Genomic DNA, 17,117 nt, shown 5'->3' on the forward strand with positions numbered 1-17,117 from the left:
GTGCTGTAGCTGCTGTGTTGTAGCTGCTGTGCTGTAGCTGCTGTGGTGTAGCTGCTGTGTTGTAGCTGCTGTGCTGTAGCTGCTGCGCTGTAGCTGCTGTGTTGTAGCTGCTGTGTTGTAGCTGTTGTGTTGTAGCTGCTGTGCTGTAGCTGCTGTGTTGTAGCTGCTGTGTTGTAGCTGCTGTGATGTAGCTGCTGTGTTGTAGCTGCTGTGTTGTAGCTGCTGTGTTGTAGCTGCTGTGTTGTAGCTGCTGTGGTGTAGCTGCTGTGCTGTAGCTGCTGTGTTGTAGCTGCTGTGGTGTAGCTGCTGTGGTGTAGCTGCTGTGGTGTAGCTGCTGTGCTGTAGCTGTTGTGTTGTAGCTGCTGAGCTGTAGCTGCTGTGGTGTAGCTGCTGTGGTGTAGCTGCTGAGCTGTAGCTGCTGTGGTGTAGCTGCTGTGTTGTAGCTGCTGTGTTGTAGCTGCTGTGCTGTAGCTGTTGTGTTGTAGCTGCTGAGCTGTAGCTGCTGTGGTGTAGCTGCTGTGTTGTAGCTGCTGTGCTGTAGCTGCTGTGTTGTAGCTGCTGTGCTGTAGCTGCTGTGCTGTCGCTGCTGTATTGTAGATGCTGTGCTGTAGCTGCTGTGTTGTAGCTGCTGTGCTGTAGCTGCTGTGTTGTAGCTGCTGTGCTGTAGCTGCTGTGTTGTAGCTGCTGTGCTGTAACTGCTCTGCTGTTGCTTTTTTGCTGAAGCTGCTGTGCTGTAGCTGCTGTGGTGTAGCTGCTGTGTTGTAGCTGCTGTGCTGTAGCTGCTGTACTGTAGCTGCTGTTTTGTAGCTGCTGTGCTGTAGCTGCTGTGTTGTAGCTGCTGTGCTGTAGCTGCTGTGGTGTAGCTGCTGTGTTGTAGCTGCTGTGCTGTAGCTGCTGTACTCTAGCTGCTGTTTTGTAGCTGCTGTGTTGTAGCTGCTGTGTTGTAGCTGCTGTGCTGTAGCTGCTGTGGTGTAGCTGCTGTGTTGTAGCTGCTGTGCTGTAGCTGCTGCGCTGTAGCTGCTGAGCTATAGCTGCTGTGTTGTAGCTGCTGTGCTGTAGCTGCTATGGTGTAGCTGCTGTGTTGTAGCTGCTGTGCTGTAGCTGCTGCGCTGTAGCTGCTGAGCTGTAGCTGCTGTGTTGTAGCTGCTGTGCTGTAGCTGCTGTGTTGTAGCTGCTGTGCTGTAGCTGCTGTGGTGTAGCTGCTGTGGTGTAGCTGTTGTGCTGTAGCTGCTGTGTTGTAGCTGCTGTGTTGTAGCTGCTGTGTTGTAGCTGCTGTGCTGTAGCTGCTGTGTTGTAGCTGCTTTGCTGTAGCTGCTGTGCTGTAGCTGCTGTGTTATAGCTGCTATGCTGTAGCTGCTGTGTTGCAGCTGCTGTACTCAGCTATTTGTTTTTGCGGGGGTTGAGGTCTGGCTCATTGGTCCCGCCTCTCAACCGTCAATCAACAGGTGTACAGGTTCCTGAGCCTATTTGGCTCTATCATATCTACACTCGAAACTGTGTATAGAGTCAGCCTCCACCACATCACTTCCTAATGCATTCCATTTGTCAACCACTCTGACACTAAAAAAATTCTTTCTAATATCTCTTTGGCTCATTTGGGCTCTCAATTTCCACCTGTGTCCCCTACTGCATGTGCCCCTTGTGTTAAATAGCCCGTGCTTATCTACCCTGTCAATTCCTCTGAGAATCTTGTACATGGTGATCATATCCCCCCTAACTCTTCTGTCTTCTAGCGACGTGAGGTTTAATTCCTGTAGTCTCTCCTCGTAGCTCATACCTCTCAGCCCGGGTACTAGTCTGTTGGCAAACCTTTGAATTTTTTCCAGTTTGGTCGTATGTTTGACTAGATATAGACTCCATGCTGAGGCTGCATACTACAGGATTGGTCTGACATAGGTGTTATACAGAGTTGTAAATGATTCCTTGCACTAGTGTCTAAATGCCGTTCTTATGTTAGCCAACCTGGCATATGCTGCTGATGTTATTCTCTTGATATGGGCTTCAGGGGACTGGTCTGGCGTGATGTTAACCCCCAGGTCTTTCTCTCTCTCTGACTCGTGTAGAATTTCATCTTCCAAATGATAACTTGTAACTGGTCTCCTGCTCTCTACACCTATCTTCATTACATTACATTTGCTTGGGTTAAACTCTAACAACCATTTGTTCGACCATTCCTTTAGTTTGTCTATGTCTTCTTGAAGCCTCAAGCAGTCCTCCTCTGTCTTAATCCTTCTCATAATTTTGGCATCGTCAGCAAACATTGAGAGGAATGAGTCTATACCCTCCGGGAGATCGTTCACGTATATCAGAAACAGGATAGGACCGAGTACAGAGCCCTGTAGGACTCCACTGGTGACTTCATGCCAATATGAGGTCTCACCCCTCACTGTAACTCTTTGCTTCCTATTGCTTAGGTATTCCCTTATCCACTGGAGCACTTTACCAGTTACTCCTGCCTGTCTCTCCAGCTTATGTACCAGCCTCTTATGGGGGACTGTATCAAAGGCTTTCCGACAGTCCAAAAAAATGCAGTCTGCCCAGCCTTCTCTTTCTTGCTTAATCTTTGTCACCTGATCGTAGAATTCTATTAAGCCTGTAAGGCAAGATTTACCCTCCCAGAACCCATGTTGGCGATTTGTCATAAAGTCCCTTCTCTCCAGATGTGTTACTAGATTTTTTCTCACGATCTTCTCCATCACTTTGCATGGTATACAAGTTAAGGACACTGGGCTGTAGTTCAGTGCCTCTTGTCTGTCACCCTTTTTGTATATTGGGATCACATTAGCCGCCTTCCATATTTCTGGTAGGTCTCCCGTCTCCAGTGACCTACTATACACTATGGAGAGTGGCAAGCAGAGGTACACCTCTGCAGACTCTTTCAATACCCATGGTGAGATCCCGTCTGGACCAACAGCCTTTCTCACATCCAGACCCAACAGGTGTCTCTGGACCTCATCTCTCGTAATTTCGAACCCTTCCAAGGCCGCCTGGTTTACTGCCCCCTCTTCTAGTGCAGTGACCTCACCATGTCCTATTGTGACAACCTCCTGGGACCTCTTATTGAGTTCCTCACACACCTCTTTGTCATTCTCTGTATACCTGTCCTCGCCTGTTCTAAGTTTCATTACCTGTTCTTTCACTGTTGTTTTCCTCCTGATGTGGCTGTGGAGTAGCTTTGGATCGGTCTTGGCTTTGCTTGCTACATCATTTTCATAATTTTTCTCTGCTTCCCTTCTCACACTAACATATTCATTCCTGGTTCTCTGGTATCTCTCTCGGCTTTCTGGTGTTCTGTTATTTCGGAAGTTCCTCCACGCCCTTTTGTTCAGTTTCTTCGCTTCCATACATGTCCTGTTAAACCATGGATTCTTCTTTTGCTTCTCGGATTTTTTTCCTTTGGGCTGGGATTAACCTGTTTACTGCCTCCTGACACTTTTGGGTGATATAGTCCATCATGTCTTGTACCGACTTAGCTCTGAGGTCTGTGTCCCATGGTATATCCCTTAGGAAACTTCTCATCCCCTCATAATTCCCCTTTCAGTATGCCAGTCTTTTGTTTTCTAGTTCTTTTTGGGGGGAGATAAGTCATAGCTCTACCAAGTACTCAAAGATGAATACACTGTGATCACTCATTCCTAAAGGTGATTCCATCTTGATCTCCCTTATATCCCACTCATTAAGGGTAAATATCAGGGGCCTGATTAAGGAAGGTACTTACGAAGGTCTTTCTTCTTAGCTATGAATGTTTTCCTTCTTAATGCCTTCGTGGCGGCTACGGCGGTATTCAAATAGCTACACTAAGTGGAAAAACCTTCGTAAGTTCATTTCAGGATCTAAGTGTGGTTTCGACCACTCGTAGCTTTACGTAAACTGGATATAACTCAATTTTTCTCTACTACATAACACTGGGATCGATTTTAAGATTTTGGAACATAAACAAAAGATTATAAAAATTGAATCTAGTGAAGAGGAGTCCTTCGTGTTAGTTATACATGCATTCTCTGCTTGAAACTTAAAGTAAATATGTCTTTTATGATAGTAGAATTAGTTTTATAATAGCAAGATATTATACCCGTAGTTATTAAGTAAATAAACACTGGTGAACATGAAATATGAGAGAAGGTGATGAGCCCTGCCTGATGGGATCATTTACTATCACCAAATGCCCCTGTTCACCTAGTAGTAAGGGTGTACCTTAGCTATATATACCCATTTCTAATTTATTTAGTTTGGTTTTATTTTGAAATTAAATCTGGGTGAGACATAAAATAAAAATATGCTGCACAAATGATGTTAGGTAAGGAGAAGAGTAAAAATGTCAAAAACTTTATTCATTGAATACTTAAAGCTATAATTATGACTATATAGACCATTAAAAAAGAGAGAGGGAAGTAGGGGTCCAAGACCTCTTCCTGTTATACAATTTGGGTGTGGAACAAGTAATTAAGAAAAGAAGGCACCATGCCGGGAAGGCTATGTAGCAGTAAGGCAGTGAGGTGAGGCAGCTACTTATTTGAGAAATGCTTATTTTATTTACCTTATAAGCTGAGGCAACTTATTTTATTTGAGGAATACTCAGCTGATTCCTCTACATTTAGCATGGAACAAATTTGTGTCCAAGACCTCTTCCTGTTACACAATTTGGCTGTGTGTAACCAAACTAGAAGTGCTCTACAAATCAAGGGACCCAGAATGTGGAATGACCTCCCGAATCATGTCAAAGGCTGTACCTCTCTCAACCAGTTTAATAAGAGTTAAACCAAGTACTGCCTAATTTACTCCATGTAACCTAACTTACCTCCTAAATGTCAACCCATGTCTTGCTTTTTTTTTAAACAACGCTGTTCGCCAACATGTGCAATTGCTGATTTATGCTATGTTAACCCCCCTTTTTGTATTTTTTATTCATTCTTTCAACACAATTTATACCTAATCCCGATTACTATTAAGTTTTAGTCTGTGTTTTTTCCCCCACACCTTGCCCGAAATGCTATGAGTATTAGTGGCTTTAGGAATTGTATGTACTAGCTCTGTCTATAAATCCAACATTATGTTTGTAAATCAACTATATGTACTTTTCCTGAATAAAATGTATTTATTATTTATTTTTTAATCAGTAAGTATTAAAAGAAGGCACCAAGCTGGGAAGGCTATGTAGCACCATTGTGTGTAACAATAAACCAAATTTTTTTAAAACAAATAATGCACCTGTTTGGTAAAACAAATCCTGTCATCTGTAAAAATATTGATGCAGTTATTTAAATGAAAAATGTAATGAAAGAAATATTACTGATTTATTTTTATCCTGTCTTTTTGTACTGTACAGTATATCCAAGGAAGTGAAAAATTGAGACATAATGCACAATTTAATGAATGATTAGCATGGATTAGCAGTTCAAAAGAAATATGACTATTACATATCAACATGAGATCTTAATGATCCATGGTCAACATGATTTAATAAGGATAATACAGTACTGTATTTGTAATAATACAAACTATAATTTAAAATCTTTATTACTGATTTTTTTATTAAGAAGATTAGGTATACACAGCAATGTGCTGCTACCCTATTCTATATGGAATATTACACAGTGTAGATAAAAAACTAGCTATAAGTTTATCTAATACTCCCATCTCACAGGATGGTTAGACATACTGTACATGGAATCAATTTAGAAAATACCAGCCTCAATACAAAAAACAAATCAACTCTGACTAAACAACTCTTCGGGATTTTCACAAGAGGTAAGCACTGAATCATGGAAACATTATATTATAATTACTCTTACCAGTTTCTACAAGACTCCTCTCAAACAATGTAATTTTTAAACATGTTTAGGTATACACAGCAATGTGCTGCTTCCCTATTCTGTATAAAAGACCACACAGTGTAGATCAAAAACCAGCTACAAGCTCATCCAACATCCTCACCTCACAGGATGGCCAGTCATACATGGAATTAGGAGAGAACTAAATACTTAATGCTGATCTATTAGCCTCCACTGGCAAAATCTGGGTGCAGCACAAGAATATCTTCCAATATTCCTGAGTGTATGAAGTAATTACAGAGCTCAAAATACCTCATACCATTTGGTATGAAGTCACTGATAACAGGACAATCACAGATATAGTGTTGGAGAGTATGTTCTCTCAAGTAGGACTGAAAACAGATGTTTTTTTTCCACCAAGAGGGCTATAAACCCATGGAACCGCCTACCCGCTGAAGCCGTAAATGCCAAATTCCAGCTAAAAAATATCATTAAGACAATTGGCGGGCCCTTGAACAAGCCGCCGGCTTTCTGTCCTCTTCGAGGCCACTAGATAGTTAGTGGCCCTTGGGTAAATTCAGTAAATATATACAATAATTGTCAGCGCATCTTCCGAGCAACAAGGACAGCTACACAGTATCTCTTATAATTACGTAGGTAAACAACAAATGTAACATATTTGTTTACTACTATGTCGGTGCTGGCTGTATAAGTTGAAAAAACATGGTTTTACTTCGAAATATACTAATTTTATAAGAAAATTCGACGTAAATAGGAGGCAGTAGAGCTCCGATAAGCCAGCGCTAAATCTTCAATATGAAGAATGTTGCTGCTCTCTGATTGGCCAAACGAAACACAGTAGTGACCTCTATCGGCACGCAGGTGAACCAACAAATTCCTTCCTAAGTAGACGTTATTGAATTGCACCTAAGCATCTTCTTAGGGCACACTTAGGAACCTTCGTAGCAAACCCACTTACGAAGAAATACACAGAGCTTCCTGAATCTAGGTCCAGATCAAGCATAGCTGGTTCATCCTCCCTTCTCATTCTTGTCAGTCCCTTGATATGCTGGCTAAGAAAGTTTCTTGTGGCCGCATCCAGCAGCTTAGCTCTCCATGTATCTGGTCCTCCATGCCGGTCTCTGTTCTCCCAATCTATCTTCCCGTGGTTGAAATCCCCCATGATTAGTAGTCCAGATCCATTCCTACTAGCGAGAGATGCTGTTCTCTCTATTATGTTAATGGTGGCCATGTTGTTTCTATCATATTCCTGTCTGGGTCTTCTGTCGTTTGGTGGCGGGTTATATATGATTGCGACTACAATTTTTTGTCCTCCAGTTGCTATTGTACCTGTTATATAGTCACTGAAACCTTCACAGCCCTGAATAACCATTTCCTCAAAATCCCAGCCTTTTCTAACCAGCAGAGCTACACCACCACCTCCTCTTCCTCCTCTCTCTCTCCTCACAACACAGTAGTCCTGTGGAAACACTGCATTTGTTATGGTTTTCATTAGCATTGTTTCTGTGAGTACTATTATGTCTGGATTTCCTTCAAGTACCCATTTTCCAAGTTCATCTGTTTTATTTGTAATCTCATCTATGTTAGTGTACATTGCTTTGAGACTCACTTTCTTCTGTCCCTTCTCACGATCCCTTCTTGGTGAGCGTTCTGCTGATGGGGGAAGCTGTTCCACGGGCGTGAGATGTAGGGTGGGTAACGTGGTCTCAGAGGATACTGAAGTGAGAGGTGGGGTGTCAAGTGAAGGGGGGACAGGGAGGGTATGGGATGAAGGATGAAGGGGGAGGGAGGACAGGGGGGGGGGAGTGGGATATGGTGGGAGTAGAGGAGGGGAAGCAGGGTGGGAGTGTGGTGAGGGGTGAAGGAGAGGTGCCTGAACATTTGAGTGGAGGCAGGGAGGGTTCGGGGTAGGAGAGATTTCAGTGCAGAGGAGGGTGGTTACTGGGTTGCTGGTTGTGGGTTCAACCCCAGCTGTGCTGTAGCTGCTGTGTTGTAGCTGCTGTGCTGTTGCTGCTGTGTTGTAGCTGCTGTGTTGTAGCTGCTGTGTTGTAGCTGCTGTGCTGTTGCTGCTGTGTTGTAGCTGCTGTGTTGTAGCTGCTGCGTTGTAACTGCTGTGTTGTAGCTGCTGTGCTGTAGCTGCTGTGCTGTAGCTGCTGTGTTGTAGCTGCTGCGTTGTAACTGCTGTGTTGTAGCTACTGTGTTGTAGCTGCTGTGCTGTAGCTGCTGTGTTGTAGCTGCTGTGTTGTAGCTGCTGTGTTGTAGCTGCTGTGCTGTAGCTGCAGTGTTGTAGCTGCTGTGTTGTAGCTGCTGTGTTGTAGCTGCTGTGTTGTAGCTGCTGTGCTGTAGCTGCTGTGCTGTAGCTGCTGTGTTGTAGCTGCTGTGTTGTAGCTGCTGTGATGTAGCTGCTGTGCTGTAGCTGCTGTATTGTAGCTGCTGTGTTGTAGCTGCTGTGTTGTAGCTGCTGTGCTGTAGCTGCTGTGTTGTAGCTGCTGCGCTGTAGCTGCTGTGATGTAGCTGCTGTGCTGTAGCTGCTGTATTGTAGCTGCTGTGTTGTAGCTGCTGTGCTGTAGCTGCTGTGCTGTAGCTGCTGTGTTGTAGCTGCTGTGTTGTAGCTGCTGTGATGTAGCTGCTGTGCTGTAGCTGCTGTATTGTAGCTGCTGTGTTGTAGCTGCTGTGCTGTAGCTGCTGTGCTGTAGCTGCTGTGTTGTAGCTGCTGTGTTGTAGCTGCTGTGTTGTAGCTGCTGTGTTGTAGCTGCTGTGCTGTAGCTGCTGTGTTGTAGCTGCTGTGATGTAGCTGCTGTGCTGTAGCTGCTGTGCTGTAGCTGCTGTGTTGTAGCTGCTGCGTTGTAGCTGTTGTGCTGTAGCTGCTGTGTTGTAGCTGCTGCGCTGTAGCTGCTGCGCTGTAGCTGCTGCGCTGTAGCTGCTGCGCTGTAGCTGCTGTGTTGTAGCTACTGTGTTGTAGCTACTGTGTTGTAGCTGCTGTGCTGTAGCTGCTGTGTTGTAGCTGCTGTGTTGTAGCTGATGTGGTGTAGCTGCTGCGCTGTAGCTGTTGTGATGTAGCTGCTGTGTTGTAGCTACTGTGTTGTAGCTACTGTGTTGTAGCTGCTGTGCTGTAGCTGCTGTGTTGTAGCTGCTTTGTTGTAGCTGATGTGGTGTAGCTGCTGCGCTGTAGCTGCTGTGTTGTAGCTGCTGTGCTGTAGCTGCTGTGGTGTAGCTGCTGTGTTGTAGCTGCTGTGCTGTAGCTGCTGTGTTGTAGCTGCTGTGTTGTAGCTGCTGCGCTGTAGCTGCTGCGCTGTAGCTGCTGCGCTGTAGCTGCTGTGTTGTAGCTGCTGCGCTGTAGCTGCTGTGTTGTAGCTGCTGCGCTGTAGCTGCTGCGCTGTAGCTGCTGTGTTGTAGCTGCTGTGCTGTAGCTGCTGTGTTGTAGCTGCTGTGCTGTAGCTGCTGCGCTGTAGCTGCTGCGCTGTAGCTGCTGTGTTGTAGCTGATGTGGTGTAGCTGCTGTGTTGTAGCCGATGTGGTGTAGCTGCTACGCTGTAGCTGCTGTGTTGTAGCTGATGTGGTGTAGCTGCTGTGTTGTAGCTGCTGTGTTGTAGCTGCTGTGTTGTAGCTGCTGTGTTGTAGCTGATGTGGTGTAGCTGCTGGGCCGTGTAAATAGCTGGGCCGGGAGCTAGAGCTCGTATGTTGAGCCCACTAAGCTTCCAACAGATTTAATGGGTTGTGGTTGTGAGGGTTGTAGTTCTCAAGTAGTGTGGAGGAAGGCAGTACAAACAGCTTTGGACTTTTCTTCGTTTTTATTGTAAAAATATATAATATCCTCTCCTGGGCCACATATTAGTTATCGAGTGAGTGTACAGCGCCGCTGGTCTGGCCGTTGGGATCTAGTCGACCCCAACTAGTCATCTAGTCAGCTCTAGTTGGAGCCAGCTCCGTGACCTGACATGTCTTTACCAGCCAGCTCCGTGACCTGACATGTCGTTACCAGCCAGCTCCGTGACCTGTTATGACTTTACCAGCCAGCTCCGTGACCTGTTATGACTTTACCAGCCAGCTCCGTGACCTGACATGTCTTTACCAGCCAGCTCCGTGACCTGTTATGACTTTACCAGCCAGCTCCGTGACCTGACATGTCTTTACCAGCCAGCTCCGTGACCTGTTATGACTTTACCAGCCAGCTCCGTGACCTGACATGTCTTTACCAGCCAGCTCTGTGACCTGTTATGACTTTACCAGCCAGCTCCGTGACCTGTTATGACCTTACCAGCCAGCTCCGTGACCTGTTATGACTTTACCAGCCAGCTCCGTGACCTGACATGTCTTTACCAGCCAGCTCCGTGACCTGTTATGACTTTACCAGCCAGCTCCGTGACCTGTTATGACTTTACCAGCCAGCTCCGTGACCTGACATGTCTTTACCAGCCAGCTCCGTGACCTGTTATGACTTTACCAGCCAGCTCCGTGACCTGTTATGACTTTACCAGCCAGCTCCGTGACCTGACATGTCTTTACCAGCCAGCTCCGTGACCTGTTATGACTTTACCAGCCAGCTCCGTGACCTGTTATGACTTTACCAGCCAGCTCCGTGACCTGACATGTCTTTACCAGCCAGCTCCGTGACCTGTTATGACTTTACCAGCCAGCTCCGTGACCTGTTATGACTTTACCAGCCAGCTCCGTGACCTGTTATGACTTTACCAGCCAGCTCCGTGACCTGTTATGACTTTACCAGCCAGCTCCGTGACCTGTTATGACTTTACCAGCCAGCTCCGTGACCTGACATGTCTTTACCAGCCAGCTCCGTGACCTGTTATGACTTTACCAGCCAGCTCCGTGACCTGTTATGACTTTACCAGCCAGCTCCGTGACCTGTTATGACTTTACCAGCCAGCTCCGTGACCTGTTATGACTTTACCAGCCAGCTCCGTGACCTGTTATGACTTTACCAGCCAGCTCCGTGACCTGACATGTCTTTACCAGCCAGCTCCGTGACCTGTTATGACTTTACCAGCCAGCTCCGTGACCTGTTATGACTTTACCAGCCAGCTCCGTGACCTGTTATGACTTTACCAGCCAGCTCCGTGACCTGTTATGACTTTACCAGCCAGCTCCGTGACCTGTTATGACTTTACCAGCCAGCTCCGTGACCTGACATGTCTCTACCAGCCAGCTCCGTGACCTGTTATGACTTTACCAGCCAGCTCCGTGACCTGACATGTCTCTACCAGCCAGCTCCGTGACCTGTCATGTCCTTACTAGATAAGTAAAACTATTTTATATAAATATTTATATAAACAAGACTTATAAAAAAGACATGTTCATTACACGTCATTACAATGCCTATATTATATCACGTTTTGCGAACAAATATATATTTATCACTCAGCTGTTCTTCCCAGGATTAAAAGTTAATACGTAAAAAAAGGGGAAAATAAGGTCTAATGAACAGATTAATCACATATGAGCCGACTAATTCCAGAGTCGATTAATTACCAGATTAATTATTTCTAGAGCAGAATTAATCTCATAAGTTGATTAATACTAAAGCCGCATTAATCCCGGAAGGCAATTAATCCCTGGGCAGAGTTGAACCCAGTGTTGAAATAATCCCAGGGTTTATATATCCCAATGCTGAATTAAACCAAGAGAAGAATTAATCCTAGGGATGACTTAATCCCAGAGCTTAATTAATCACCGAGAGGACAAAATCCCAAGCTGAAGGCGAACGATTCCGCCCGATCAATCAGGTCTCTCCAGTCCACATTCCGATTAATCTGGTCTCCCGGTCCCAAGTTGATCATTCCCAAGATACTACCTTCCCCATGATAGAGGCAAAGACAGGTAGCAGTGAGTAATGAGATTCAGTGATACATAGTGAGAAATGTGATGCATTGATACAAAGCGAGTAATGTGATACAGGATACATAGTGAGTAATGTGATACAGCGATGCATAATGAGTAATGTGATACATAGTGAGAAATGTGATTCAGTGATACAAAGTCAGTAAAATAATACAGTGATACATAGTGAGTAATGTGATAAAGTGATGCATAGTGAGTAATGTGATACAGTGATACATAGTAAGTAATGTGATATAGTGATACATAGTGAGTAATGTAATAAAGTGATGCATAATGAGTAATGTGATACATAGTAAGTAATGTGATACAGTGATACATAGTGAGTAATGTGATACAGTGATACATAGTGAGTAATGTGATACAGTGATATATAGTGAGTAATGTGATACAGTGATACATAGTGAGTAATGTAATACAGTGATACATAGTGAGTAATGTGATGTAACACCCATGACCCCCCCCCCCCCTTAAAGTTCAAACCCAGGGAAGCCTTCTCCAAGAGGTCAGCCCAGATGACCTCCGGATTATCTTGTATGTTGATTAAAAAATTCCTGGGTTAGTCTTAGTCAGCTAGTTTCATGTATGTAATATTTCATGATACTCTTGTCAAACATTACAATGGAATTAGACCCCAGATTTTTATGTGTAAACATCCATGGATCTCCCCCTTTTAGCCAGGTCAAAGGTCAGTCACACACGTAATTAATAATTCCTCTCTTGAACAGTGTATGGTGAGTAATTGTGAGATTGTGATATAGTGATACATTGTGAGTAATGTGATATAGTGATACATTGTCAGTAATGTGATATAGTGATACATTGTGAGTAATGTGATACAGTGATACATTGAGTAGTGTGATATAGCGATACATAGTAATGTGATACAGTAATACATTGTGAGTAATGTGATATAGTGATACATTGTCAGTAATGTGATATAGTGATACATAGTGTTATGATCCCTGGTAGCTGAGAAACGAGTCTACCTTGAGAGATATTCTGCATGACCTGACCTAAATGAGAGGTCAAAGATTTATAGACTTGGAGATACATACGTAAAATAATTGGGTATGGTTGACAGACAGTTTAAGAGTATGGTCAGTGATCAAGAATATAAGTAAATGACTTGACATGAGATGTGGAGAGTTTGCTGGAAGTGTGAGGCTCGCTTCTGGTGGGTTTTGACCCCTACTTGAGCACCAGACATCGTGAGGGGAAGCCGCGCTCCGTGTGAGCTCCTGTTATAGAGGAACGTCCTAGTTGATATACCTTCAAGAGGAAGGAAGTGTGCAGATGTTTCAACTGTGGGATCAAGCTGGGAACGTTGTGGTCTCAAGTCCTAACCGGCAGGAGGAGTTGTGAAGCTGCCCAAGGACATTTTCGTGGGCCATGGAACGCCCTGCAGGAGACTATTTTGTGGTAAGCACAATTTTTGCCAGTTTAATGATTTCCTATAGTTGATCGTGTGCCCAGCGATCGTAGCAAGTGTCTATTGATATGTTAGGCATATTTAGATAAGGCAGAAGGCCTAAATAAGCGAGTAAAGATGGAGGAACAGCCTGGAGGGCGGAGCGACGTCCATCTCCTCTGAGCTCTGGTGGGTGACTGAGGGAGACCAGATCCTGGCGGAATAGTTGCCCCACCTCGGCAGACAGAGGAACCGCTCAGAGGGAGGCGGAGGATGGATTCGCCCTAGATGGGGGAGTCCACACTCACAGCATGTAGAAAGCTGAGAGATGTTGGGTGGAAACATTAATGGTGTGGTTTAATTTGTTTGTGTTTATAGGGAAACATTTTTATTAGCATGTCGATGGGTTGCAGGTTTGTCTGGGGAAGGAGTTGCTGAGAACTTCGAGGCCAGCAGAGAGGGAGTAGTTGATGAGACTCCAAGGTTGTGGAAAGTACTGAGCTCTGTGGAAGAGCAGCCATACAGTGAGGAGCAGGACCTCAAGCTGTGAGAAGAGGGGTAGTGGAATGAAGTTTCACACGCTTTTGTGATACCAGTGGTGAAGTAGCATTGTTGTTCAAGGAAGACTTCTTGCAGTAGCAGCCGGGAGAGGTGTGGAGGATCCTGGTAGATAAACCCCGGAAGAACCTGAAGATGTCAGGGTAGTGAAGTTCCAGATGTGGAAAGGGAGTTCTTATTGACTCCCTGTAGGGAGTTGGTAGAGTGTTTGATTGTCATTAGCTTGCAAGACGCAGTAAAGGTGGGTGATTGTTTATCATTTTTGTACAAAGGAGTACTTATACTGAATTATAGAGTTATGACCATAGGATGGATTACCTGCAGAGACGTACATATGTTTTCTAGGACTGATAGGGTGATCGATTGATCATTGTTGTGTATCAAGGAATATTTATGCAGATATTTATGATATTGCAGTTATAGGCTGGTTTTCTTTGTATGTATATATATATATATATATATATATATATATATATATATATATATATATATATATATATATATACATATATATATATATATATATATATATATATATATATATATATGTATATATATATATATATATATATATATATATATATATATATATATATATATATATATATATATATATATATATATATATATATATATATTGGTGTATACTGGCAGCAGGTTTTCTTTCAAACATGTTTCATTGAATATGACCGCATATTCTGTATATATTATTTTTTGGTTTAGGGCTTCTATCCCTCTAACTATTTTCTTAGCATCAGGGCTTAATTGAAATAGGAGTTCTCCAAAACTCATTTTCGTACTTTTAAGGTGAAGAAAAGAAGTGATTTACTATAGAGTGTATTACACTTATTTGTATAATTTGCACGACGTTTCGAACCTCCATGGTTCATTCTCAAGTGAACAGATCTTACAATACTAGTTGATTTTATACCCGCATTAGGTCAGGTGATAATTCAATGAAGGTGAAAACATGGGGGGATACATAAGGGATAAATGTGAGGTGAAACATAGAGGCTGCAGAAGGCTTATTGGCCCATACGAGGCATCTCCTATCTAAACACAAAGATTAATCCAGTGTAATTGGCCTGTTATGTTGGACATTGTCTTCTGTGTTGGCATCGATATGTCCTTGTCTTGTCCTTACTCTCATGGTGGGTAGAGTAAATAGTTCCGTGATTTGGGTGTTCATGGTAGGTCGCTCTATTCTTATGTGAATTGCCTCAAGAATTTGTAATCTTCTTGAATCTTGGGTTTTGTCTATTATGCAAGTATTCTTGTTCAACATTTCTCTTGTTAGAGTAATGTCATGGGCTTGTCTCATGTGATTCCTAGGGGCACCAGATTGAAGATGGCATGTCAAACGCCTCGTCAGCTTGGTCGACGTCATACCTATGTACTTACATTGAAGGTTACATCCTTCGTGGGGGCAAGTGTACATGTATACAACGCTTGACTGCTGTAGAGGGTTCTCCGTCGGCTTCGGGCTGTTTTTGATAAGAAGTTCGGAAGTCTTCTTGGTTTTGTAGAATATTATCAGGTTTATGTTTTGGTTAGGAGCAGTGCTTTTTACTCCTTTACGGATTATTTCTTTCATTATTCTTTCCTCTTTTATATGTTCACTGTGCATGGTTGATTTGTAATATAATTTTATTGGGGGTGTTGTGGTTTCTGTTCTAGGTTCTGAATTATACCAACGGTCCAAGTGTCTTCTTATAGCAGCGTTTGTTTCCGCGTTGCTATATCCGTTGTTCACCAATACCTGAGTTACTCTTTCAAACTCTCTACTCACGTTGCTCCATTCAGAGCAGTGGGTAAGCGCTCGACGAATATAAGCATTGAGAACACTGGCTTTGTATCTTTGGGGGCACTCACTTCTACCGTTCAGGCATAATCCTATGTTGGTGGGCTTGGTATATACGTTGGTGCTTAAAGAGGTTCCTGTTTTTGTTATTAGTACATCCAAGAATGGCAGACTGTTATTTTCACTATTTTCATGTGTAAATCGGAGTACTGACTCTCTCTCTAGGTGTCTTTTTAGGTCAATTAGTTCATCTGAGTCTTTTACTATTACGAATATGTCATCTACATAACGGCAGTATACAGTTGGTTTTTGTCTGCTACTGAAGACCCTATCTTCGATGGTTCCCATATAAAAATTAGCAAATAAAACTCCTAAGGGGGAGCCCATTGCTACTCCGTCTATTTGTAAGTACATGTCTCCTTGTGGACTGATGAAAGGGGCTTCCTTTGTACATGCTTCGAGAAGACTTTTCAAGTGTGGCTCAGGTATGTCTAATTTGGGGGTGCTCTCGTCTCTGTATACTCTGTCCAGTATCATTCCTATGGTTGTGTCGACTGGGACGTTGGTAAATAGGATTCAACGTCCAGGGAAGCGATGATTCCATCGGGCTGGGTAGATTTGATCAATTCTAGGAAATCTGCTGATGATTGTAGACTAAACTTACTTGGAGTGTATGGAGTTAGGAGTTCATTGAGTTTCTTTGCCAGGTGATAAGTTGGGGTTGGTATTTGGCTGATTATAGGGCGTAGTGGGTTACCTGGTTTATGCGTCTTAACATTGCCGTAGGCATATCCTAAGCCATAGTCGCCTTGAAGTTTATTGAAATGCACACTACCTTTCTTTGCGTTGATTGCTGTAATTGTTTTGTTTACTTTCCGCTTAAGGTCTTCTACGGGGTTCCTCGTGATTCGTTGAAATTTGGAGTCGTCACTTAGGATGTCGCTGATTTTGTTCATGTATTCATGGGTAGGAATCAATACATATGCTGCTGTTTTGTCGGCTTTTCTTATTGTTACGTCTTTCAGATTTTTTAGTTGTTTCGCTGCTTCTTTGAGTCGTGGGGTTAAGATTGTAGATGAATATGTTCCTCGTTTTTTCCCTGCTTCTGCAAGTAGTTCAGCTTGAAGTGTGTCAGTGATGATGACTTTTTTGTTGTCTTCTAGCTTATGGATATCGTCCAGAAACATTTCGATTTCCAGGAGTTTTTGATGCATCTTTGGTTTAGATAAGAATTGACAATTTAGACCAAGATTTAATTTAATATAATTGTCAATTCTTATATAAACCAAAGATGCATCAAAAACTCCTGGAAATCGAAATGCTTCTGGACGATATCCATAAGCTAGAAGACAACAAAACAGTCATCACCACTGACACACTTCAAGCTGAACTACTTGCAGAAGCAGGGAAAAAACGAGGAACATATTCATCTACAATCTTAACCCCACGACTCAAAGAAGCAGCGAAACAACTAAAAAATCTGAAAGACGTAACAATAAGAAAAGCCGACAAAACAGCAGCATATGTATTGATTCCTACCCATGAATACATGAACAAAATTAGCGACATCCTAAGTGACGACTCCAAATTTCAACGAATCACGAGGAACCCCGTAGAAGACCTTAAGCGGAAAGTAAACAAAACAATTACAGCAATCAACGCAAAGAAAGGTAGTGTGCATTTCAATAAACTTCAAGGCGACT

General features: G+C 43.3%; 1 protein-coding gene across 1 annotated transcript in view; it reads right to left on the reverse strand.

The window, feature by feature from the left end:
- LOC138358229 (uncharacterized) overlaps window positions 1–17,117 on the reverse strand; it is a 70,349-nt gene that overhangs the window by 50,113 nt on the left and 3,119 nt on the right. Inside the window, exons 2-3 of the mRNA XM_069315870.1 lie at window positions 8,885–9,429; window positions 518–1,059 (exon numbers count right to left, since the gene is read on the reverse strand). Of these exons, the coding sequence (XP_069171971.1) occupies window positions 518–1,059; window positions 8,885–9,429 (1,087 nt within the window). The remainder of the gene's footprint in view (window positions 1–517; window positions 1,060–8,884; window positions 9,430–17,117) is intronic.

Source organism: Procambarus clarkii, chromosome 7, assembly GCF_040958095.1.
Source record: "Procambarus clarkii isolate CNS0578487 chromosome 7, FALCON_Pclarkii_2.0, whole genome shotgun sequence".
NCBI lineage: Eukaryota > Metazoa > Arthropoda > Malacostraca > Decapoda > Cambaridae > Procambarus > Procambarus clarkii.